General features: G+C 40.7%; 1 protein-coding gene across 1 annotated transcript in view; it reads left to right on the plus strand.

Annotated features, from left to right (window-relative positions):
* DNAH11 (dynein axonemal heavy chain 11) overlaps positions 1 to 27115 on the plus strand; it is a 176286-nt gene that overhangs the window by 135206 nt on the left and 13965 nt on the right. The window contains exons 65-74 of the mRNA XM_063123804.1: positions 1558 to 1680; positions 11332 to 11536; positions 13244 to 13408; positions 15234 to 15374; positions 16845 to 17015; positions 18568 to 18690; positions 19584 to 19777; positions 21705 to 21853; positions 23224 to 23351; positions 25774 to 26001. Of these exons, the coding sequence (XP_062979874.1) occupies positions 1558 to 1680; positions 11332 to 11536; positions 13244 to 13408; positions 15234 to 15374; positions 16845 to 17015; positions 18568 to 18690; positions 19584 to 19777; positions 21705 to 21853; positions 23224 to 23351; positions 25774 to 26001 (1627 nt within the window). The remainder of the gene's footprint in view (positions 1 to 1557; positions 1681 to 11331; positions 11537 to 13243; positions 13409 to 15233; positions 15375 to 16844; positions 17016 to 18567; positions 18691 to 19583; positions 19778 to 21704; positions 21854 to 23223; positions 23352 to 25773; positions 26002 to 27115) is intronic.

The raw sequence follows: 27115 nt of genomic DNA on the forward strand, positions 1-27115 counted from the left end.
GGTAGTTAGATAGAGATAGCCTATCAAGAGTAGGTTTCTTGAGAATGGGAGAGACTGTAGCATGTTTAAAAGCAGAAGGAAATGAACCAGAGGACAGAGAAAAATTAATAATATGTAGCAAGGAAGGGAGGATAGCAGGAATAAGATTAATAAAGACGCGAGAAGGAATCGGATCACGAGAACAAGTGGAAGGCTTCGAAGAGCGCAGTATTGTAGACAGTTCATCCGCAGAGACCGAAGGAAACGCAGAGAAATTTGCAGGAGGAGCTGACAGATGAGGAACAGGAACTGGAAGAGGAGCAGAGCTGGCCAGATCAGAGCGGATAGTTTGGATTTTAGCATTGAAAAAAGAGGCAAAGTTATTAGCAGACAGAGAGGCGGGGAGAGATGGCGGATTAGGCTTCAGAAGAGAATTGAAGGACGCAAAGAGCCGCTGAGGATGCCTAGCATTTGATTGGATCAGCGTTGAGTAGTACTGCTGTTTGGCCAGTGAGATGGCAGAAGAGAAAGAGGAGAGTACAAATTTGTAATGGACAAAGTCTGCCCGGTCCCTGGTCTTACGCCAAAGGCGTTCAGCTGCCCGGGAACAAGAGCGAAGGTAGCGGAGGGAAGAGGTGAGCCACGGTTGGGGTTGAGAAGGGCGAGCTATCCGAGTAATTGCTGAGGGCTCCCAGTGTTGAGCCTTGTGGTTGGGCTGTGAGATAAGGATTACCTCTGAGGCCGACCTTTCTCACCCCACCTTGAGCCTAGTGGCCTGGGTTGGAGAGTGACAATGGAAGGTCTCCCTACCCCCTAAGGAAGATGACTAGTGGGAGGGCGAAAGATGCAGTGCCAGCCCACTGGACAAGAATGCTCGCCCGTACTCAGGAAGGTCTATGAGCAGACCAGGCTGGATGCTCGATAGGATCACCCCCTTTTTGCAGATCTTGAATAAAATGTGGCCCCTGTTTAAACCCAAAGCCCCGCAATGCACTCCGGTTGCTGTTTTCAAGTGCTACAGAGCAGGAGTTCTTTAATTTTGCCATTGAGGTGCTCCCTAAGCCAAGCATTCAATTGTTCAAACATCCCAAATGTATCTATGGCAAAACACAGACCTGGCTGGTTTCAGTTTTGACTTCATCTGGAGGAGGAAAAGGTTAAAACAACATCAACAAAGGAGCAGGATAATATGGTCTTATTAGCATGCTTTAAAATTTTTGAAGTATGTGTTCCTCAAAGTAAAGGGTCGCTCCATTGATCCTTTGCATTATTGAGGGGGACACTCCACTGCTTATATTGCACGGTTGGGGAATTGCTCAGTGTTTTTCTTCTTGATACGCTCAAGATATCTGTTAGAAAAGAGACTAGAGACGCTTGTGCCTCCACTGACAATTGTCTTTTTAAAAATCCTATAGACCGAAATATAGAAATCACTATTGTCATGTAACTACATTCATTTTTATAGGTATTTCACATCCCTACTCAGCCATGAAGCTTACTGGGAGACCTTAGGCTGTTGATTTTCTCTCCATCCCCTGCATCTTTTTCTAACTCCCTCTTTTGTGGTTTTATGTTAAGGTTCTTGAAATCTATTGAAAGAGCTCTGGCTTGTGGAGATACTGTCCTGATTGAAAACTTGGATGAAAGAGTAGACCCTGTACTTGATCCTTTGCTTGGAAGAAACACAGTCAAAAAAGGGAGGTAAATATTACCTTTTCCTTACCATAATAATGTAAAATATTGACACTGCAAATTTGATGTGACCTAGAAATTAATACACACATCACCACTCTTGACAGGAACCAACATATGGCCTATGGATTCAGAGACAATGATGGTGATTTCAATTTATGAGTCACCTTATAGCCAAAGCTCTCAGAACGACATACATAATAAAGACAAATACAGCAAATAATAAAACCCATAACAAAAAGTATTTAAAAGCAGCAACAACAATAATTTTAAAATAATTTTCAAAAGAGAGAAAATTGTCAAAGCATCTAAAAAAAAAATGGAAAAGGACAGTTTTAAAATGCAGCTTTAAATGTATCGTTAAAAATAAAACAAGCAGCTGTCTTATTCCGAGTCACATTGTTGGCCCATCTAGCTCAATCAGTATTCACACTGAATGCAACGTGGATTTTCAGGGTTTCAGACCAAGGGTTTTCCCCAGCTCTACCTGGGGATGCCAGTGATTTAACCTGGGATCTTTTGCATGCAAGCCATTTGCTCTGAGCCTATGGTCCCTCCCCTTGCCTAGAACCCAACTGCTCCATCAGCCACAAATAAAATTTGCACTTTAACACTGCCAACCAACATGTTATACCATTGCAGTGCATGACAAGAGATGAGTTAGAAAAGCTCATGGCTAATGTTAGCTGTGGGAATTCCAGGGATGTAGCTCAATATCCTATAGGAGGTTGTGGGCTCTCCCACATTAGAGGCATTCAAGAGGCAGCCGGACTATCATCTGTCAGGGATGCTTTAGGGTGGATTCCTGCATTGAGCAGGGGGTTGGACTCGATGGCCTTGTAGGCCCCTTCCAACTCTGCTATTCTATGATTCTAGCAGCCTTCACCAACCTGGCAAAGCTGGCTGTTGGATTATGGGAGTTGTGGTCTAATACATCTGGAGGATAGCAAGTTGGGGAAAGCTGTTTTATAGTGAGTGGCCCTTGTAACATTATCAGCTAGTGCTAGCTTAAGGTTATTAGCATGAATTGTGATATTATTGTATTCTTTTATTAAAACTTTATTCCAGCTTTTTCCACGGTGTTACATCTGGTCCCTCTCCCCAGCGTTATCCCCTATGAGGTAGGATGGGCTGAAAAATATTGACTAGCCAACGGTCACACAGTGGGTTTAATACTTGAATACAGATTTGAACACAGGTTTCCCCAATCCAAATTATTCACTCTTGCTACTATACTACACTAACGCATGGCACTTGTGACATTAAAGTGATGGCATTCATTAAAGGTTGGGGATGATTATTGCAAACCCAGAATCCAGTGCCTCTCACCCTCAATTGTGCCCATTCAACTATGTTCCCATTTGGTGAAGAAAACTTCCCTTATTTAAAGAAAGGAAACAGTTGCTAGCAACAAAGTTTGTGTTCCAGGTTCCAGCAATATATTATTAATACATATGACTTCACTATATGGTTGAGCAGTATATACAGTTATGAAGAATCTTGTAGCACTTTACAGACTAGCAGGTTTATTCTAGATTTTGCAAACTAGAGCTCATTTCATTAGATGCATTTAGTTTATCTTCACTTACACATACACATACATAGGTATAGAGGGGAAATGGTAAACCACGGAACCAAAAGGTCATAAAATGCAAGAAGTACTGTATGTGACATGTCTGTGCAAAGTTCAAAGGAATATAAAGTAAATAAAATGATCCAGTGGTAATTTATAGAGATGTGTCTTTATGAGATGTATCTTTATTTGATAGATGCATATATACATATGTATATATAGAAAAATGTAAACAGTGCAGTCAAAAAGCTACAGAATGCACAAGGTATAATCCATGACATTACTGTGCAAAACTCTAAGGTATACAAGATAAGCAAAGTGACTGTCCCCAACAGCAATAATTGTGGATATGTGATTATATTAATGCTAATTAATGCTATGCCACATGATGTGAATTCTCACTTGTATATGTTTTGAGTTTTGTATAGAAATATCACAGTTTATCACTCTTGCATTTTCATGGACTTGTGTATGTGTGTGTGTGAATGAGAGAGATTCTGCTAAATGAGGATACACTTCATATATCTGATGAAGTTGGCATCTTTAACGGGTCTCTGTGTTTTGTTGCAACAGACTATCATGACTCTCCCTGTGGAATTAAATTAGTAATGATCAGTTGAATTGTTCTATACATAGGACAAGGAAAGTTCTTCATTTGTTGCTTTAACAATGTAATCCATTGACTAGTTGATAGATGTAGTTCTGGCCTTTAGTTCTGTGGCTACACAGCAGAGAAAATATGCAACCCAGCTTAACAAAGTTTTTAGCATTTTGTTCTTTTTTATTTATTTTTGTAATTGTGTTTATGTCCCCGCCCCCACTCTGCTAATAAAGAAAGACTGTAAAGATGCTCATGATAGATATGGTGCAGACCAACAGTTGAAGTTCATTAATAATTGGAATGTTGTAGAGTATGAAGTAATGAATACTAATTACTCCTTTCATGTCTGACAGCACCCTGTGGACCAATACATCAGCTCAGACTTTAATTTGGTTCTAGTAATGGTTTTATCAATAGTACATTAATTCTGTGTTTGAAAAGATATACAGTTGAACCTGACCCACACAGTAGCTACTGCTGTCATAAAATGACCACATACTGACAACAACTGGGTAATTACAAATAATTAGATCTACTGAGCTTCAGACAATCCTAATTTTAAGTAAAATATATCTTACAGTATCAATTGACAGAAAGCATTGCTGGGAAGATTTATCAACTTATGGACCTTCCAAAGCAAATTTACTAGCTTTGCATATTAGCAAATCTGCTGATCTGTGAAGCAACTTCATAAAATTATGTCTTGGCCCTGTGTTTATTAAGGTTATTCTTGAGCTGAAAACTTGGTACATAAGGGAAATTCAATAGCCTGGCCCCAAGCCGTTTAGGACTTTAAATGTTAATACTAGCCATTTGAATCAGGCCCGGACCTGGACTGGCAGCCAATGAAGCTGGAAAAGGACTGGCGTGATGTGGTCTCGTCGGCCAGTCCCTGTTAGTAACCGTGCTGCCCTGTTTTGTACCAGTTGAAGCTTCCAGACCGTTTTCAAAGGCAGCCCCACGTATAACGCATTGCAGTAATCCAAACGAGAGGTTATCAGAGCATGGATAACTGTAGCTAGGCTATCTCTGTCCAGATAAGGGCGTAGTTGGTATATCAGCCTAAGCTGATAAAAGGTGCTCTTTGCCACTGAGTTCACCTGTGCCTCAAATGACAGTTCTGGATCCAAGAGCACCCCCAAACTACGGACCCGATCCTTTAGGGGGAGTGCAACCCCGTCCAGGACAGGGCAAACATCACCTCGCCGGACAGATGAAATACCCGCTAACAGTACCTCCGTCTTGTCTGGATTGAGTTTCAGTTTATTAGCCCTCATCCAGTCCATTACCGTGCCCAGGTTGTCAGATATGTATAGTCTTGCCTGGTCAATTTCCTTGTCCGTTTCAGCTGTCAAAAGAAGCAGCAAAGTGGAGTAGGTAACCTACAAGAAAACTGTCAAGACGAGGCTGCATATAAGCTAAATTGCACACAGTTGCAAAGGACCATTGGGAAAAATAATGATAAGAGTATGGAGGGAGCCAGGACGAATGTGCCCCAAAAGGGGGAAAACAATATCTCCCCCTTGGCAATGTGATCCTCTCGCTTTTAAGTGTTGGACTGACACTTCTCAATGTCCTCCACCCTTTTAACACTTCCCCAAGTCTCCAGCTAGTCCAGAAAGGTGAGATATTAATTCCCCCTTTTCCCCATTCACTCCATCCTATGCAGCTATCTTTTCAGGGTTTTTTTTAAAAAAAAACTATCAGGCAGATTTGTGACATGATTCAGATGACACAACAACCCATTATGGGCACAAACAACCTTATAGTAGGCCGTGGGTTTTCATCGTGACTTGTTCACTAAGAATAAGCCACCCCATGGAGAACATGCCAGGTTTGGATGACATCCCATCATGGCTGGCTGCCAATGGTGCGTTGTCGTGTTGTGTGAACCCAGTCATAGTGTTTGTCTGATTAAAAGTAAACAGATAATATTAAACAAAGTTTCCATCAACCTGAGATGATAAAGTTCTGTCACACAACAGCAAGATAATTCAGGTACTACACAGAAATGGCTTTCTTTGCTTTGAACCTCAAGCCAGCTGTACAACTTTTAGTCAGGATTTTTTCTCGTCTCAGCTAGTTTGACCAACTTGTACAGTTTGCCTGCTGTGATTGCTAAGTGACAAGTCCTCTCTGCACCAGATATTTTCAAATTCACTCTGTACATTAGCGGCTGGAGTTCACAAGTTGGATGTGGAAGCTTTTAATTTCAAACAGCAGGCCTTGAAATAAGGCTTTTTAGATGTTCTTTGAAAAGGACTTGCCCCTTAAAATGGGAAGATATTGTTTGCATTTGCTTTCTTACCCAGAAATCTGTCTGTCACTTTCTTTACCTTAACTGTGCTGCTCTGAAATGCAGTAGTTTGTTTAGGCTGCTTGCTTTATTTATTTATTTATTTATTTATTTACCTATTGGGAATAAAAAAAATTAAGCACTTACAAATGTTTTCCCCTCTCTACATTTTCATTATGACCCCAATCAAATCATGTATGTGCTGGAGACACAATCTATTTTCTGGAAAGGAGTTCAAGGCATAAGTGCCAGCAATGGGAATGAATAGAGCGACCATATGGAAAGGAGGTCAGGGCTCCTGTATCTTTAACAGTTGTATTAAAAAGAGAATTTCAGCAGGTATCATTTGTATGCATGCAGCACCTGGTGAAATTCCCTCTTTATCCCAACAGTTAAAGCTGCAGGAGCTATACTAGAGTGACCAGATACAAAAGAGGGCAGGGCTCCTGTTCTATACAACCGTTAAAGATACAGAATCTCTGTTCTCCTTTTCATTTGGTCACCCCAGGAATGGGTGGAGTTGTTTTAAGCAATCTGGAGGGAAACCTTGGGGCAACTCATGCAATGAAGTGTCAAGATACAAAGCAGAGAGATAATGTGTGGGGTGGGGGGAGATGTGGAGTATCTTGAAGGTGAGGACAAGGTGCTAGATATAACAGCAGGGGTTGGAGTACCGGCATTACATAGACTGAGCAAAATGAAGGGTAGGCGATTTTGGCAGTAGAATTAAGGAACAGAGTTAAAATGGAGGTGTGAAAATAGGGTAAGGCATGAGGGAATAATTCTTACATGACTAGAAGTGAGACCTACAACAAAATGTTTCAGGGTAAAGTGGCCCTGTTCAGGAACCCAGGCAGTCATCTGTGCTTTTTTCTAGGATACTCCTTTATGACCTCCCTTTTGTCCTCTTCCCATTTCCCCCCAACAATGAATCAACATTTTCTGCCCACAGAACATGGTCAGTCTTCATTTAGCTGTTTTTGGGTTTCCATACCCTTATTTCCCCCCCCCCCGATTGTTTTTTATCCTTCTGCAAAACTTGGGGTTCCCCTGGATAGCCTCTGATACTTCCCTCTTGTGTGTAGATGATCCTGTTTTTGGCTACATAAGGATCTCTACCTTTTGTTTACATATGCACTGAAAGAAAAGGTGATAGAAAAGCAATGTAGGTTAATTTGTTTATTCCCTTCAGTTTTGCATTTTCCCTTCCAGCAAGAGAACATTTGTGTGCATAAATGACTTGACCCAAGGTCACAATTGAAGTCTCTGTGTGTGTATGTGTATGGCTGAATGGAGATACTTTTTCAATTTGCTATAAAGGCTCCTTAGTTAGCCTATACAAACATCAGCTTTTCCTCTACATGAAGGACCATTTCTCTAAGGATTTTGCTCACATCACCTGTACAGAATTCTGGAAATAAAGCTATAGTCACTACACCTTGAGCTCCAGTACTAACCTCTACATAAATGTCTTTTATTGAATTTGATGAATGGATTCTGTCATTTCCCCCCTACCCCTTTAGCTAATATCATAGCTGAATCATAAGAGAGCAATAGCACAAACATTTATTTTTCCCAGACCTGTGATTATCAAAAGATCCAACATAACTGCAGTGATAAAACTCACTGAATCATTGTGCAAAGCTTGCCTTTCATAGCTGATAACCACAGAAATTGCTAATAATTTATTACTTCTGTGCACTGAGCTCCTATAAAGAAGGCGTTTCAATGCAAGACTCCAGAAATCATTTTAGAACAAGACATTTTAGCATTGCACCAGCACAGTATTGCTCCCCAGATAAGTTCCTTGGTAAACAAAGGAAAACAGCGAGTTACAAAATTTCCCTCTTCATTCTGTTGCTAATTTCTGAAATCAGTCTTTCCACTTTTCCTTGCAACACAGAAGTGCCTTCAAGTTAGTGCAAATGTCCAGCATGTATTCCGTATAGTGCACCTAATGCTACTATGCATTCAAATGACAGTGGAATACATATAATTAAAGATAAGTAGTTTCGTGAAATATACCAACCCAAAAAGAAAGATGTTTCCAACCCAAAGAGAAAAACCATACCAAAGAGAAAGATATTTCGATATATATTTAGGTACAAAGTTTGGGGTTAGATCCAATGGGTTGTTTTCCCCTATCACTAATTATGGGTTTCCTACAGGCATACCTCAAAGTAACAGTCAGCACAGGGATTTTTTCCCTGCAGAATGGGACTGGCTCCCCCCCCCCACACACACACAGAGAAAGAGAGAGAGAGCTTTGCACTGAAAATGACAAGACAATTTGCTTCAATTCTAATGCTGATTTCGACTTTAGTTTTGCCCCTCCTCACATGCTTCAAGTGTGCAGCTTACTTTTTAAAATCGGTTATGGAACTGCTAATATGTTTACTACTTCTTTGCAGGTAAGTGTGCAGCTTACCTTTTAAAATTGGTTATGGATCCGCAAATATGTTTTATGTATTTATAAGGTTATATTGTTGCAAAAATATCCAATCTATTTTTTTAAAGTTGAAAATTACTTGGGGAAGAGGTTTCTTAGTGGAAGTTCTGCAGAAAACTGACAGAACTGGTTTCCTTTGAGCTCAGACCAGGAGAGAAGGTCAAATGTCTCGTCAAAATTCCCACAACAGCCCCACTCTTGTTTTTAGGTATATATACATCCCCTATACTGATATCATGTGGGCTGCCCATCATAATGTCATGGCTTTTAATTCCTGAAGTCAAAGCATATTGATGCTTTGGCCTGCTCTTGTCCCATGTCTGTCCACAAAGTGAATAGGGACTTTCATGGGCAATGAATCTTTACAGAGAGTGAGCAGGTGGTCATTCAGGAAAAGGTTCCTACCTTTCGCAAAGGCAGTTAATGTACTTCAATTTACCCACTTTGTTGTACAAGTAAGGTAGCAAGTTACTGACATCTGGACATGCCGAAATTCTACATTACAATAGTATTACATGCGCGCGTGCACACACACACAATTTTAGTGAAATGCAGAGTAGATTAAAGATTATGAGAGCAATCCTATGCCCCCTAGACAGCATCTGGGGGACATAGTATTGTTCAGTTTCTTCATTTCAAGGTTGAAAACAGGGCTACACTCCAACCTCAGAGCCAGGAAACGGCACTCTGCGCCCCTCCTCCTCAAAGCTGGCGCAGGGAGAACCATGCCAGCTCCCTTTCCATGCTCAGGAAACAGAACATGAAGATAGGAAAAAGGAGGCATTTCCAGAGGCAGGGAGCTGAGGAGATCAGGGCAGCATCCATAAGACATATCCATGGCTGCCCCAGCCTCCTTCACTCCCCCTCTCCAAAGCCTCTGCTAGGTAGGCCAAAACGCCAATCTAGCTTAAATGCAAAGTGGGAGGTGTGACACGCTTCCCAACTCTGCATAGGCCACCCATAAGCCTCTGAGTTTGGAGGCTTACAAGTACTAAGGGCATGGGGAAAATGGGAACTCCCAGCATTCCCCAGCCAGTCGTGCTGGATGGGGAATGCTGGGAGATATAAGGCTTTTTTCTGTCTAAACTTGCATAGGATTTTGTCTTAAATGAGTCAGGAGGGAAAGGGGGTCAGCTCAGCTAAAAACTTTTCTTTTTCCTAAAGCTTTTAAAACTTGATTTTGTTCTGACTTTATACTGTTAGTTTTACCCTACCCAGTGCCTGTTTACCCTACCCTGTGCCTGTTTGCTTTCTCTTCCCCTCCTTATTGCTTTATTATGGTTTTATTAGAATGTAAGCCTATGCGGCAGGGTCTCACTATTTACTGTTTTACTCTGTACAGCACCATGTACATTGATGGTGCTATATAAATAAATAAATAAATAATAATAATAATAATAATGAGAAATTACTTGGGAGTAAAATAGAAGGAAGGCAGAATTAGTTTAATTTCTTCGTTTCAAGGGAGAAATAAAGAAGGGGATGATGTAAATGGTGCATTATTGGCTAATGTTAATGTCAGGACATCTCTCTAAACATATGTAGCTCAAGAGGTGAAGTGTAGAAATATACGCCACATTTTATAGAAAAAAGGTATTTTAATTTTGGAATACAGCTGTCCAGTTCTCCAAAACTGTTTTATAGCTGCTTATTGAAAATGCTTGCTCAGCCTCTCTTTTATTACTTCATTATAAATATACATTTCTGTTTAATTCTTTATCTGGGGTATTCTAAATGCTTTATAACAACTTTGCAAATGGTAAAGATGAGGCGGGAGGAAAATTTAGAGGCCACTATTTCAGAATGTCTGTGTTTATGTCAAGAAACAAGGGCATATCCTTTTTCAGGCTCTCACTCTAGGTGGGAAAAATGAGAGAAACCGTATATGAGTAAGTGAAGCTGTTGGTATCAGCGGTACTCAGAGATGGCCCTGCCCTTCATACTGTAAATTTCAGAATTGTTTTTGCAGTATTTTCATAGAATCATAGAATAGTAGAGTTGGAAGGCGCCTACAAGGCCATCAAGTCCAACCCCCTGCTCAGTGCAGGAATCTACCTTAAAGCATACCTGACAGATGGTTGTCCAGCTGCCCCTTGAAGGCCTCTAGGGTGGGAGAGCCTACAACCTCCCTAGGTAACTGGTTCCATTGTTGTACTGCTCTAACAGTCAGGAATTTTTTTCTGATGTCCAGCCAGAATCTGGCTTCCTGTAGCTTGAGCCCATTATTCCGTGTCCTGCACTCTGGGATGATCGAGAAGAGATCCTGGCCCTCCTCTGTGTGACAACCTTTTAAGTATCTGAACAGTGCTATCATGGTGGGATCTACACTACTGCTTTAAAGCGTTTTGACAACTGTTTAGGCCCAGGACACACTGCATATACAGGTTTCAAAACATTTTCAAAGTGCTTTAAAGCACTTTAAAAGCAGTAGTGTAGATCCCCCCTAGGTCTCCCCTAAATCTTCTCTGCTCTAAGCATGCACAGTTCTTTCAGTCTCTCCTCATAGGGCTTTGTTTCCAGACCCCTGATTATCCTTGTTGCCCTCCTCTGAACACGCTCCAGTATTCTATTATTTTCGACAGGATACTCATGCCATATGGCAAATGGCTACTCTTATGCACTGTCTTACAGCTGTTTTCTGGTGTCCTGTGACATAGTTTCTATACATATTATAAGTTGATAAAAAAACTGCATTATCTGGTACTCTGCAGTAAAATAGTCTTCATTTTAACTGAGTTCAGGTATATCAAGATTGAGGACAAAGAATGTGAATTCAACAAGAATTTCCGTCTCATCCTTCACACTAAGCTGGCTAATCCTCACTACAAACCAGAGCTTCAAGCTCAGACCACTCTAATTAACTTCACAGTCACAAAGGATGGGTTGGAGGACCAGCTGTTGGCTGAGACTGTTAATATTGAACGACCTGATTTGGAGACAGTTAAGGTAAGCCCACCTATGAATTAGTTTCCTAGCAGTTTCAATAAACTCTACTGAACCTCGGCATTTTATACACGATGCTTTTCATTGCACTTTACTGAGGGTTCTCATTTTGGGTTCTTTGTGGGATTAAGGTTGGCTCCTTTACAGATGTTTTATTTTAGGGGTTTTATTTTATAGCCTTTCTATCTGTTCCATTATACAATCACTAGGTGGCACCATGATGTACGGAATTGTGCAAATATACCAGGGTTTCATGCCGCCATTCACAAAAATATCAGACTTTTCTCATTAGAAAAACAAACAAAACCTATAATGGTTGCAAAGAATGGGAGAGGCCCTGGAGCTGTTTGTGTAAAGCTGTTTGTGCAAACTACCATGAGTGAGGAATCACAAGCATATAATAAATGCCTAATGTAGAAAGGTTCTGTATCATTTACTGTGTTCTGAACTAGTGCTGCAATGAATGTTTGTGAGACTAAATTTCAATACAAAGGTTGCTGTTTGGAGGAAGGGGAAAGGATGCATACAAAAAATTCTTATATCATCCACATGTTTTACATGCCTGTTTCCGGCCGTTGTTTCCTCTACTGGATGCTATTTCAGAGCCATTTTGTTTTGAACATTAAGGGTTTCTTCACTGCATGGTCCCAGCCAACAACAGGTCACATAGTGACCTCGTTTGCATGTAATGGCTAACTATGCATTCTCTCTCCCGTGCACTCATTGCTTATGCTTTTCATCTGGTGGCTGTTGTGATATGTGAACTCTGGGTTGTTTAGGGTTAAACAACAGAGAATTTTAACTCAACAAACCATGGGTTAAAACATGTCACACTACAGAATTCATGGGTCACAACAACAACCATTTCCAAGGCTGATTAGAAAACAGAAGTGGGCGAGTAGGTGGGAGCCAGCATGCATTCACTTGCTCCCACTCACTCCCACTCACTCACAATCAACCCATGGATTGTTAACCATGTGTTTGACCATGCAAACCAGGCCAGTGAATATGATGATTGGCCCCACATAGCCAATTAAATTTGAGGGGACATAAAGGCCTCTTATTGCCCATAGTATGAATGTGTGTATGGAGATGGGGAGATAATGTATCTCCAGCAGCAAGGCAAATAAGCTCCCTGTCTTGTTACCCTGTCAGTTTCATTACTTACTAGTGCCATGTCATCCTAATCCAGTTCTAGTTGTATGTAGTTCTTTAGTTGGAATAGAATATGGATGCCTCTTCCATGCTGTGCAACTAATTTTGTGGGGTTTCTTTCTAACGAGGAAAGTCTGTTTTTATTTGTGAATAGCTCAATAAAGCCTAGTGTAATTACTCAATTCTGCTATACCACAGTAACACCTAGTACTTTTGTAATGGAAAATAAGGAAAGGAAGATCTTAGTCTTGCAAAGAATCCAGAAATAGAAGCCTCAGTAAAGTGACAAGTTAAAAGATTCATGTAGAAAAACTCCTTGTCTTGTGAATCGTTCTTCACCCTTTCACAAAAGAGTGCAAAGCAAGTTGAGATCTCATAGGAGAAAATGTTTATGAAATGCACCCAATTTTATAAGTTAGAATGAAGGTTGGGGTATTGATAGCTGCTGAATGTACTACCATTCCTTGTTGCCTTTCATTAACATTTATTTTTCTTCTCCTGGTACTCCTCATTTAACATATTTTAAACCAAACCTTTTTCCATTATGTTTGCCAGTCTCTTCTGACAAAGCAACAGAATGATTTCAAGATTCAGCTGAAACATTTGGAGGATGATCTGCTGTTTCGCCTTTCTGCTGCTGAGGGCAGCTTCTTGGGAGACACTGAACTTGTCGAGAAACTTGAGACAACAAAGTCAACAGCTGCAGAAATAGAGCTGAAGGCACCTGCAATTTTATTGTTTGGTTTTTGTTAATTGCAAGTAACATGTGCGGTCCATACTATGCCCCATGGGAGAAGATTTTGTACAAATCACAAGTTAAGATAGAAGGGCAAAACTTATATGTCACTAGGCTGAAATAGTGACCCTGTTCAGCTGACTTGCTAAACCACAGTGGTTAAGCATTTTGAGCTAAACATTATGGCTTAGCTTGTCATGTGATCCATTCCTAACCATGGTGGCTACATAACCATGGTTTAAACACACTCACTATCTATTTGCTGCAAAAGGGTTAGCCCCCTAACCTTGGCTTAGTGTGTCGTCAGAACAAGTCTGGTGTGTGTGTTTCAGGGTTTACCAGGTTTGAGGGCAGAGCATCTTACATGAAATAAGAAAAAGCAGCATGAAGCCATTTGTGCCTTGGGGAGATGGGAGGGGCTTGCCATGGTGGCTGGTTCACCTACAAAGACCTTGGTTGCCTTTTTCTTATTGCTACTGAGGCTCTGGGCTTCTACTCTAATTGACCTTAGCCATCCACCTCTGCAACTCCCCCATTCAACCTTGGCATAAACAGGAAGCAATGTTTTTCCTTGTATCACAGTAATCTGTGCCAAAGCAGCTCTCCCCTCTCTTCCTCAAAACAGTTCATCCCACTTGAATACAAAAGTGCCCAAAGTATTTCTCCAAACTGGGTGAGCTGGCATCAGAATAGCAAACGCGGTTCGGTGTAAGCAAGTGTAAAGTAATGATCATTAAAGCTCTGAACTAGCAGTACTGACCAAGAAAGAGATCTTGGGGTTGTTGTAGACAGCATGATGCAAATAACCCAGTGTGCTGCTGCTGCGAAAAAGGTAAAAGGAATTGAAAATAAAACTGCCAAATATTATACTCTTCTTATACAAATCTATTGTGAGACCACACTTGGAATACTACATACAATTCTGGTCATCACACCTAAAATAGGATATTGTAGTAAAAAAAAAAAGTGCAGAAAAGGGCAACTAAAATGATCAAGAGGCACGTCCCCTAAAAGGAAAGGCTACAACAGCTGGACCTGTTTAGCTTAATGAAAAATTGAGGGAAGATGTGATAGAAGTGTACAAAGTTATGCATGTGTGGACAGGAAGACATTGTTCTCCCTCTTTCATAATACTAGAACCCAGGGTTATCCCATGAAGCTGATTGGTAGGAGATTCAGGACAGATAAAAAAAAGTATTGCTTTTAGTTAAACTATAGTTAAACTATAGAATTCATGGAATAAAAGGCTATCAATGGCTCCTAGTCCTGATAGCTATATGTTACCTGCAATACCAGAGGTCTATGTACACCAGCTGCTGGGAATATGACTAGGAGGGTGCTATTCCACTCACGTTCTTCTTGTGGGTCTTGTGTGAACAGAATGGTTGGCTAGATGGACCCTTGGTGGACCCGGGATGGCTTTTCTTATGTTCTTGATTACTAATGCTGCTGTATTCAAAATGACTGAGTTTTTAGGATATATTCCATTATGCAGTTTATATATACACATACTGCATAATGAAATATATCCTAAAAACTCATATATGATAAAGACTTCTCAGTTCCAATTAGATGCTAGAGTAGCAGTGCAATCCTCTGCATATGTACCCAGTAGCATGTCCCACCCTATTAAAAGGGCTTGCTCCAAAGAACTATGCCTTGGATTGCAGCCTAAGTGTTCTCTTGGATCAAGCTCCTTTGCAAAGAATGCCAGTAAGCCACTTGGAGGACTGAACTGGTTATAATGGTTACTACTGATATGGTTATAATGGTTTTTCTTCTTTTATTTTCAAATTTGGTGTTCTACAGGTAACAGAAGCCAAAGAAAATGAAGTTAATATTAATGAAGCCAGAGAACATTACAGGCCAGCAGCTGCAAGAGCCTCCCTTCTTTATTTCGTCATTCATGACCTGAGCAAAATCAATCCCATCTATCAGTTTTCATTAAAGGTTCTTTCTTTTTCTTTTCTGCATATGAAACTAAAAAGCAGGCACAGGGCAACCAACTTTATGAGACTCAGACCGAAGACGGTTGACCATTTTTCCAGAAAGGTGGAAGTGGTATAATGGAGACATTGCCACTCATGGAATGTGTATATCACTTTGTTCTACTATTTTCTCTACTCAAGTAGGTTTTACAGGTTTGGGGGTACATTAAAAGCTTGTTTAACCTGAGAGTTGTGTAAGGAAAAGAAATAGGCATTTATGCTATTGGCAATAATGGCATTACCATACTACCTTAAAAGCTATTGTTGGTCTTCAACCTCAAAGGGAGATATGCAACAAGGGGCTCATCTACACCAAACAGGATATTCCATTATGAAAGCGGTATGAAAGTGGTATATAAAAGGCAGGAGCCACACTACTGCTTTATAGCAGTATTGAAGTGCACTGACAACTGTTGGAGCCCGTTCACACATACCGTATACCTCTTTCATACTGCTTTCATAGTGGAATATCCTGCTTGGTGTAGATGAGCCCAAGAAAGAACTTAAAAGGGGAGATCACACATTAGCATTATTTGAACTTGCTACTGTGCATAGTTCTTGTACTAAATAATGGATGTGTATGATATTAATAATGGATCCCTTCTATTATTAGTGAACATAGGGTGCCTAAAACCCTCTGGAAATAGAATGAAAAATGAATAAAATAGGTAACGTACATCCATGTTCAGATAAACAGATATATTTTTTTTGGTCTCTTTTTACCCTAACGCTGTGGGGTCGGGGGAGCGTCCACCTCAACCACAGTACAGTGGATACATTCGCCTTGACGTGCAGCATATTTAGGTTTCAGCCAACTTCAAGGCTTATTCCACCAGTAACCACTTCGGCAGTGTTGAGCAACCAGTGCACTTGGTCCTTGGCAGGCACATTCCTGCAAAACATTACAAGTTAGATACTGATGTTTCTGCAAAGGCAGCATTGGAACAAGAGTATTGCAAAATGTACATATTCCATCCATAACCTGAGGTTCCCTTAGGGAGAACAATGCTATTAAAATACATTAAATGCTGTTATTATGCGCATTGTGTAGTTATGCAATGTAGCTATGCATATATTTCAAGAAAATATGTTTCTTTAAGAAGAAACAACTCTATGAATATTTCTCTTGAAATCTACAGAAATACTGAATGAAATGAATATGTTCTGTGCACCTCTTGCTTGTATTCTTATTACTTTAACAGCAAATACCATTGCATCATAACTACAGCAGGTCAATACACAGGCTGCAGCTGCTGGATTGCAGCAATGGCCCTCTTTTTTCACAAGAGGTGGTATATACGTTGTTTGTTTTGTTCTTAGAGCTTTCTTGATGGTTTACCTTCTGCTTGCAGCAGACACCTATATCCTGCTGTCAACCACGTTTCTCACTAAAAGGAACTTCTGATAAGTTAGAAATTCTGTGTTTGTTTAGGCTTTCAATGCTGTTTTTCATAAAGCAGTTGAGCAAGCAGAAGCATCAGATGATATCCAGGAGCGCATCTCTAACCTGACAGAAGCTATTACGTATTTCACCTTCCTTTACATAGGCCAAGGACTTTTTGAAAGGGACAAGCTCATTTTTCTGGGCCAGACAACATTTCAGGTGAGGAAAAAACCAATGATTCTTTGGTTCATTATTTTTGGTGTTTCAGACTTGGGATACATGGGGTAGTATCCAGTGTTAGTCCTACATAGACCAGACACATTGAAATTAGTCACAGCTAACTCTAGTCTCATTCATTTCAGTGTGTTTACTTTACGTAGGACTAACATTGGATATAACCCATGTTTGGGTACAGCACTAGTGCATTGCAAATTACATTGCATAAGACAACATTACATGTTAAGTTGGGGAGAGACTTGGCTGTCAACTTCATGAACACCAAATATATCAAAGGCCCTATCACAGATGTAGTTGAAAATCATTTTGTTATAGTTAGTTTAGCTCAGTGGTTCCCAAAGTGGGTGGTACCGCCCCCCTTGGGGGCGGTGGGATTGCATAGGGGGGCGTTAAGAGGCAAGGGGGCAGCAGGGGGTGCTAAGAGGCAAGGGGGTGGCAGGGGGGCACTCGAGGTGGTCTTTTCCGAGAAGCGCCTCTCCAGAAGGTCTTAAAAACCAGGGACATTTTTATGGAAGAAGGTAGTTTGGTCCCAAGCCATATAGGGGAAGAATTGTTTAAGAAGAGTCCTTTTAACGGTGAATTGAAATGTTTCAAAAGCACCAAACTCTAATGAAGAGACATACCTTGCTTGGTGTGCCCTGCCACGCTGGCTGCAAAACAGAGGCATTCGCTCTTTTCCCTCCCTCCCTCGGCAAGCCTGTGGCGGGTGCTTTGGATTTTGAATAAATATTAAATTAATTGTTACTGTTTTGAATTTTATTGTTATTATCTTCCTTAGTGGGTCATTGAAAACCTCTATTCTGAATAATGATTTTTATATTGTAGGGTAGGGGGCACTGAGCATGAGTTTGTGGAACCAAGGGGGCGGTGACCTGAAAAAGTTTGGGAACCACTGGTCTAGCTAGTAGATGTCTGTGGTTTAGAAATATTTGGTAAAGGTAAGAATGTATTCCAGGACAATACTTAGGGTGGGCAGAGATTTTAAAACTATAACACAATAAAAGTTGGAGGTAGTTCTTTGAGCAAGAGCAGCTTCAAATTCAGCGCCCAATATTGAAGGGCTTTGGTTTGTATCAAATACTGGCCATTGGGAGATCTCTGGAGCAGATTCGAGATTAATGGTAATCTGCAATGGGGAGGAGAGGAAGGGTAAATCCTGTTGTACAAGCAGATGTCCATCCTTGGTGTCTTCTAGATGTTACAACTCCCATAATTCCTCGCCATTGGCTGGGGCTGGTGGACATTGTGGTCAAAAACATCTGGTGAGCACCAGAATGGGAAAGGGTGGTCTAGACTTTAGAGACAGCTTCTAAAGTCACAATCCTATTGATTGCGCCCTCGGTGATTGGAAGCCCCCAAACTGAAGCATCTGATCATCCAGTGCAGGGAGGGAGGGGTGTCAGAGGTGAAGCCCATCTAGCAAGCATACTTCAGAGGGGGAACTATATCCAATAGAAAGGTGTGTAGCTTTCAAACAGTGGATTAAATCTAATGGCCATTCTTTTTTCCCCCCACCGTATTATTCCTGTCTTAGATTCTTCTGAGAATTAAAGAGATAGAACTCACTGAATTGAATTTTCTACTGCTATTCACAGTTGAAAACACTTACAAAAGTCCTGTGGATTTTTTAACTGCTCAGTCATGGAGTGCTATCAGGGTAAGTCCAGAAATTCTACCCACCACCAGCCATATATTTTATCCTGTTTCTGGATAATGAAAAATATAATATGATGTATTAGTTTTGGGAGCACCTTTTTAACCTTTTAACACACTTGTTTCCCTATGTTTAAAATGCACAATACTTTGTTTTATATTGGAATATAAAAGATGATCATGTGGAAAAAAAACTGGTGGAAGATTATTTAATACTTCCCCTATCAATTGCTTATATCTTTGGGAAAACATTCTGGCAATAATGCTTTCTACAATAAATGACAATCAGTTTGATGGTACTCTGTGGTACCTGACCTGTGCTGCAGCTGTCTGTGAATTTGTGTTCCAATATTATTTTTATTTATTTATTTATTTATTTATTATTACATTTATATACCGCCCCATAGCTGAAGCTCTCTGGGCGGTTTACAAAAGTTAAAAACAGTGAAAATCAAAAAGAAATATACAAAATTTAAAACCATAAAAAGCATAAAATACAAACAAAAACAGACAATATTCATTTAAAAACAATATCAGTTTTCAATATTCTGAGTGGTGGAAGTGTAGTTGACTATTCCTTTTGTTAATTTGTCACAAGAATTATACATACTTGCATTTATTTCCATCAGAGAATGAATTCATATGCATACAGGATCCTCAGTATGTAGAAACTAGAATGTTGCCAGTGAGCGACTAACCTTGACAGTCTAAAAAATGGCTGAGGTTTGAACATAACCTTAGACAATCTGCTACATTGCAAGAAAGAAAGAAAGTAATGGGGTGGGGTGGGGGTGGGGGCGGCGAATTCAGAAGCATCTCAATAGTAACCACTTATTTCTTTCCTAGCCCAAATAGTCTATGTGCCAGTAACTCTCATGTGCCATTGATGTGTTACAGGCCATTGCCTTAATGGATGAATTCCGAGGATTAGATAGAGATATAGAAGGTTCTGCCAAGAGGTGGAAAAAATGGGTGGATTCAGAGTGCCCAGAAAAGGAAAAGCTTCCTCAGGAGTGGAAAAGCAAAAATTCTTTCCAGAAGCTTGTCATACTACGAGCATTACGCCCAGATCGGATGACATATGCTCTGAGGTATAATATTTGACTTTGTGTGCAACAAAAAAAACATGTTTGTTGTCACTTGGTTTATTTATGGAGACATACAAGCTGCCTTAACTGACAGGTGACACTCAAAGCAGTGTACAATGAAAATAAAATATTTGAAATACATTTTTGACAAGTCTGTTGTGGTATAACCTAGGCGAGATTTACATGAGCACATATTTATTTATTTATTTATTCATTTATTATTAAAACATTTGTATCCAACTCTATATCACAAGGATCTTAGGCAGTGTACAGAAAAAAAATTAAAGTGCCAATTCAGACAATCACTCGTTGATGTGAATTGTGCCTGAGGTTAGTGGCTTCTAACTATATTAGAAAGTTATAGTTAGAGAGTTATGGTGGGAGAAAGCTAGTTGATATGTAAAACCTATGTGCCACACCCCATTTTTTTGGTCCTAAAAGCCATTTTCTCTAACCTCCTAACTATTGTTTCATATATATTATATGCTATAAATTATCTATCATCTATCTATCTATCTGAAACCTGAGAAGCTGAGCTAAATTTTGGTCTTTGACCTGAAGACCAAATGCCTCTTCAGGCCAAAGAGCAGAATTTAGCTCAGCTTCTCAGGTTTCAGATAGATAGATAGATAGATAGATAGATAGATAGATGATAGATAATTTATAGCATATAATATATATGAAACAATAGTTAGGAGGTTAGAGAAAATGGCTTTTAGGACCGAAAAAATGTGGTGTGGCACATAGGTTTTACATATCAACTAGCTTTCTCCCACCAGCCTTATCTCCAGTTCAACGCTGGATTTGACAAACATAGGACCTAATCAAACATAGACAAATGAACCTGCTTAAACTTTGGGATTGTGAACTTCACCATTGCTTCCTTTTCTGGTATGTGTCAGACAAGGAGATTGGAAACATCTGTGTCTGGGTTTAAGCCAGTATTAGGCAACCTCCAAGTGTTTTGGACTACAACTCCCAGAAGGCCCAGACAGTATTCCCAATTGTTAAGGATTATGGGAGTTATAATTCAAAACATCTGGAGACACCATGGCAGAATCCAGTGGTGCCCTTGCATGGGCAACCAGACAGTCCCTGCATATGCAGGGCCCCTACCACTGGCATCTGTGATGTGGCGCTTCCAGGGTCAATCCCCAAAATGACCAGAAATACTCGTTTACGGAAAGGACAGGCCACACCCCTTCCAGAAATGAGCATTTCCAGTCGTTTCAGGGCTTGCTCCTGGAAGAGCTATATCAGATGCCAGTGGTAGGGGCCACACATGTACCAGGACATGCAGATCTGGCCACCTGCACAAGGTCACCATTGGATCTTACCCCAGGTTGTCTACCATTGATTTAAACTAACTGCAGTTTGTTGTTACATCTCACAAGTTTAAAGTATGGTTTATTGAAATAAGCCAAGTTCAAACTGGTGTTTCTGATTCTGGCTTGTTCCAATAAACCATACCTTTAAATTATACTTTAAATTAGCCACAATTTTCAGTTCTGTCATAACAGCAAAGTCTAGTTAGTTTAAGCCATGTAGTGGATGCTTCCAAACGTCTCTTTTCAGTTGTGCCAGAGGAAAAGGAGAAGGAAAAGTGCTCAAGCCTGAGGTTTGTAAACACACATACTATGCCCCAATGTACCAACTTCCCCATGCACAATCTGGCATCCTGATCACTTTCCTTTGAAGTGCTGCTTATTTTGTGACACCTCCAGATAATAACACCTTTAGCTCAGAACTGGCTCTTATTGAAGTCCACAACTCTGTCTGCTAGCATCCTAACACTCTCTAAATATTGTTGATGAGGAAGAATCTAGTCTATGAAATCTTACGCTATAACAAATTTGTTAGCCTTTAAGGTGCCACAAGACTCTTCATTGTTTCTTTATATATTCATTATATGTGTTTTATATTTATGTAGAAACTTTGTAGAGGAAAAGCTAGGTTCAAAGTATGTAGATGGCACAAGAATAGACTTGGCTAAATCCTACGAAGAAAGCAGTCCAGCCACTCCCATGTTTTTCATTCTTTCTCCTGGGGTTGACCCCCTTAAAGATATGGAGACACTTGGTAAGCCTGTTTCATTGACTGGGTATTGTTGTGCGGGTTTACAAATATGGGCGGGTGAACTCTTAAAATTCAAAAATCTACAAAAAGCCAAAATGTTAAAAGAATGCAAATGAGAGGTATGCAAATTAACATATTTTTTGCCAAATACGTTTCCTTGTACTTATATCTTCTTTGAGTGTTTACTTTTTTGGGGGTGGGGGCAGGCATCTCAACATGTGAGTAACATGATAGACACATTGCTGTTGGATGGAGGAGGCTGGGGGCATTTATGTTAGAGAGTGTTGCGAAAGGGAATGCATGCTTGAGGGAGAGAGGACTTGCCGTTCTACATGTGTGGACATTTTGGGTAGGAATTCTGACCTGGTGGTGGTAAGAGGAAATTTCTCTGATCGTTTTTAATGTTGCTGATTTGCACAGGCCTTTTCTTAATGCATAGGTTATAATTGGTAACAATGGGGGTTTGTGCTTTGACTTAGAGCAGGAGTTGGTCTTTAATTAATGCATGTTAAGCTCACAAAAAAAATATCCCACAAATAGTCATTATCAAAGAATAAAGCAGATTTAAATTTGGGATTGTTTTCCTCAACAAGAGTTAAGTTTTCAGATTTCCTTCTCTTTGCCCCTAACCCTCCATTCACTGTGGAAGGGTGGATAAAAAGTGTGAGGCTATTAACGCTGCAGCGTGAAGAAATTTTTAGATTGAACATTCCTCTGCTTGGCATAATGCAAGCTCTTTTGTGCCGTTTCTTACCTTTTGACTAGATGAGGGCCAGAGGGCAATTTTCTCCATGCTCATGTAATCTTGTGCCCCCTGTGACTAAATAATGGTCATTATACAAACTATATTCAATTGTGTAAGAAACTGTCGCTTTGTACTTAGGATTACTATTCCCCACTGACTCTGCTGAGAATACCAGGTTAATACAGCTGTGACCTGACTGTGCTCAATTTAAACCCAGGCCTCACAAGGTGAGAGGCTTGCACATTTACCCACTGAACCAATCAGTTAAAAAACTGATGTGATAGCTACCACATGTTGCTCCCTTTTTTATAAGGCAAATGGCTTGCACCCCCTGTAAGAGTTTATAAAGCTCAGTAACAATACCTAGCATCTATCAAAATGTCAAAAGGTTCATTATCTTAAAACCAAGGGAGCAGATTTCTGCAGTTTTTTTCTTCTAATACCAGCCATAAGGCTGCTGTTGAGAGGTCGCAATTTTGCTTGTTGAAATGATGTTGAGTGAAGTGCTTCAGAAGAACGGATGTGCATTGTCCCAGTGATAGTGAAATTAATGGGGCATTATCTTTCCCCCCTCCACCCCCTCTCCCCTTTCCACTTTTATTTACCTCCGCCCACCCTCCACTTGCAGGCAAAAAACTTGGCTTCACGATTGATTCTGGGAAATTTCATAATATCTCTTTAGGACAAGGGCAAGAGATTGTTGCGGAGGAGGTATTGGAGAAAGCTGCCAAACATGGGCATTGGGTTATTCTCCAAGTAAGTGTAAAACGGTGTGATTGATGTCCTTTATGTACTCCATCAAGTGGCTATTTTGTGCATATTCAACCTCTGAAGTGTTTGTCAGTAATGAAAGTGTCTGTCAAGAAAGAAAGAAAGACCCTGATGAGGAATTATGAGAGAAGAAAGCTTCACCCAGCATTAAGAAGTTATTTCTTCCATCTGTAATAGCAGAACAAAATGGGGTGTTTCTTGCTATTTGTAACTTAATTTTTTTTAATGTTTCTGAAAAAACACAAAAATGGCTCCATCTACCTTAACTGCTGCTTGGTCCTTTTGGCTCTTCCGAAATGGCTGCCAGGAATGGGAGATCAAGTTTCATCAGAAAAGATCTCTGCAGTGGGGGTGCTGTCTATATGCAGGGAAAGACTCAGTTATATGACAGAGATGCAGATTCTCAGCCACTGCGGGGGTTTCCTGTGAAGCTGCGCTTTGAAAAAGTCAGGGACTTACCCCAATATTTTCAGTGGGAGCGAGCTCAGTATAGCACTTGCGCCGTCTAACCTTGCTCCAGGGCCGATCCAGGGGGAGGGGAGCAGTCATGGTGGAAGGTGACCGGCGATTGGTTGCCTTCCACCAGGAAGAGGGTGGGCAGCCCCGGTACTCGGCTGACCACCGGACACCCTGGACTCTGTCCTTGACATCGGGATTACCTGACATCACCTTGGTAAGTAAAACCATGAGGTTTTGGGGGAAGGTGGCATCAATTCAGTGTAGTGAAGACAGCTCCTAGGTCTGCTCGATGGAGTATTTTCTGCTGTTCCTTCAGTGTCCATTATGAAATGATCAATGAAATTGCAAAAGGAAAGGTAACTAATGGTTGTGTTTGTGAACGCATGTACAAGACAGAATTTTTGGGATGTTCTGGAGAAAAGTGTCTTAGTACATCCAATAACAGGGATGTTTCTTAGTTTTCTTTTATTGTCTTTTATGATTTAGATTGGGCAATCATAGCTAATATGTCAGCAGAGATCAATGCTAGAATCTTGGTTTCACTTGCTGGACTCTGTATTTAAGAATTTTAGCATTTTTCAGCAGTTGCCAGTGGTAATTTGGGAATAAGGATAGAAAATGAGATAAAACACCAGTAAAGGTACTGATCAGATTACAAAATTGCAGCCTTTTGCTTTATCTAAGTATGTGTTATATCACACAACTGGAGCCAAAGGAAGTCAGGGCAGTATTGTCTTGTCTGGCAGAAATCCTATTTGTGTCACATGATACAATAGTATCAGATGCCACCATAGATGGGGATACAGCTATGGTTGTGATTTTGCAGCCTCCATTGCTGAAAAACATGTGAGTGTATTATCATCCTTGGGGTCCAATCCTGGTGAAGTGAGCACCTTGGCCAGGTTAGGATAACAGCTTGGCAGAGGCAACCCTGTGGCCTACAGACAAGCACTCCATTGTCTCTCCTTGTTAGTGACCAGGCTTGGTGGTGAACAAGGCCAAGATGGTGGTGAGGATGCTGGTCCCTCAATTGAATGAGTTTTGAGGGCTGCTGGCTCTGGGATTCCAGGTTCAGTGGTTGGGCTCAGGCCAGTGCCTCATCAAACCTACAACACTGGTCTCTCACCCCCTGTGACTGTGTTCAGATAACATTTGGATTTTAGGGGGTCGTGACACAAGGTAGTTGGGCATGAGGAAATTTCTCAGCCCCTGATACATTGATATTCTGCCCCTATCAGCCTGCACACATTTTAAGGTAATTAACAGAGGGCCTTCTCACTTGCCCATATTTGAGGGCAACTAAGTTGCCCAATACAATGGATGGGGCCTTTTCTGAAGTGGCTCCATGCCTTTGGAATGGATTGCCATCTGTCAGGCCCCATCATTGCAACGTTTTAAGGAAGCCTTGAAGACCGATTTGTTTTCTTTGCCCTTTTCTTCATTGCGATTTATTGGACTGTTCCTGGGTTTCAGTTGCAATTGTGTCTGATGTTTAGTACTATCTCAGCTGGATGTTTGTGGCTTGGGGGGCAGGCGTTTGCCCTTAAAGGTGGCCTAGAAATAGTTTAAATGAATACATACATTCTTAATAGGCACAGTATTCTGAAATCTTACTGAATATATTTTGAGCTCTGGCGATAGCCAGCAAATTTAAGTGTGGGGGTGAATATAAGAGACATGGTTTACGTACTTAACTGATTGGCAAAATCAAGTCCAATAGCACCTGGAGATAATTAAGCCCTTGCTAATGTAACAGATATTGAAATACAACCTCTGTTATAGAATCTGTAAGTCTGGAAATTCAGAATTAAATGATACTTGGGAGTATTGCCTGTTTTGTGTTATGTAACTGCCTGGCCATGTAAGGATTTGATGGTATAATTTGATGTTACATTTTAGAAATAATAAACTTGCTATTATAATGAAACTGTTGTATTCTCTCAAATAGAACATACATCTTGTAGTGAAATGGCTGGGGACCTTAGAGAAACTGCTGGAAGAATACAGCCAAGGAAGTCATTCTGACTACCGTGTCTTTATTAGTGCTGAACCAGCTCCAAGTCCTGAAGAACACATTATACCTCAAGGAATATTAGAGAACTCTATTAAAATTATTAATGAACCCCCTACTGGTATGCTGGCAAATCTTCATGCTGCTCTCTACAATTTTGACCAGGTAATGATGAGATTTGCACCGATAGTTTTGCTTTGTTTGCCCCGATATTTGGAGTCATGGGTTTCACTATTCAAAAGCAATTTGCAGAAAGCACAGAGGGGGAAAGGAAACATTAATCATGCCATGCATTTTCCCAAGATCAAACAGAAGAGTTTGTTGAGGTTCGTTGTACAGGACACATGTACACCCACACATACACATAGGACTATGCCTATATAATATACTTTGGCTTGGTTCGCACAACTCTACAACACACTGTGGGTTCTGTGTGGTTTATTAACCACCCCAGCTACCCACTTTTGCTGGGTTGACACGTAACAACAAGTGAGGGCAATTAGGGAAATCGGGCCACCGTGCAATATTAACCATCTGCATGCATGTGAACTCAGTTTCATATTAGGAACTACTGGGACTAAAACCAGGAACCCTCTGTGCTGCTGCCTCTTATGGTGAGCTACCAGAATTGAAGTTTTGAGAATTTCCCCAGTAATCAAGTGTTTTCAGTGTCTTGAATGGCCAAGGCCATGCCAGCTGGCCACTGGGCCCTCCTAGGCAGAAAAAGGTATAAAAGACTTCTTATTTAGACTATTGCTAATGCTGTTCTTCCTGGATTTGGTGTTCTTTGCAGTTGATTTTGGCTCTTTGGCTCTGAACCCCATCATTACTTCCTAGCCTGACTCCCTGGCCCTGTTCCAGCTGCCTATTGGTTGTAGGTAACTCGGAGATTCCCCTTACTAAAAGTGTTATCAGAAGGGGGGGAAACATGTTTCCCTACTGTTGCTTTTCTGTCCCACAATAGGGATGAGCTGCTTCCTCTTTCTTCACACAGGGAAGAAAGAGGAAGCAGCAATGACCATGTGGCCCATTCAGTGGATGTTTTTATCGTACTGCTTTTCCTGCACACAGCAGGAAATGGTGGCAAGTTTGGCCTAAAAAAATTGGGATTTACCAGGTTTTATTTTGTTGTGGAAAACAGAGCAGAAAGAGCAGGAGATGCACGGGACACACACATCGTCATCAAAAGGACCCGTGAACATCAGTAAGTGGCCAGTAATGGGCATGCTATAAAATGCTCGCTCATCTGATGAGGCTCTTAGTGTGCATCTCGCTAAAT

Source organism: Elgaria multicarinata, chromosome 1 (genome assembly GCF_023053635.1).
Source record: "Elgaria multicarinata webbii isolate HBS135686 ecotype San Diego chromosome 1, rElgMul1.1.pri, whole genome shotgun sequence".
Taxonomy (NCBI): domain Eukaryota; kingdom Metazoa; phylum Chordata; class Lepidosauria; order Squamata; family Anguidae; genus Elgaria; species Elgaria multicarinata.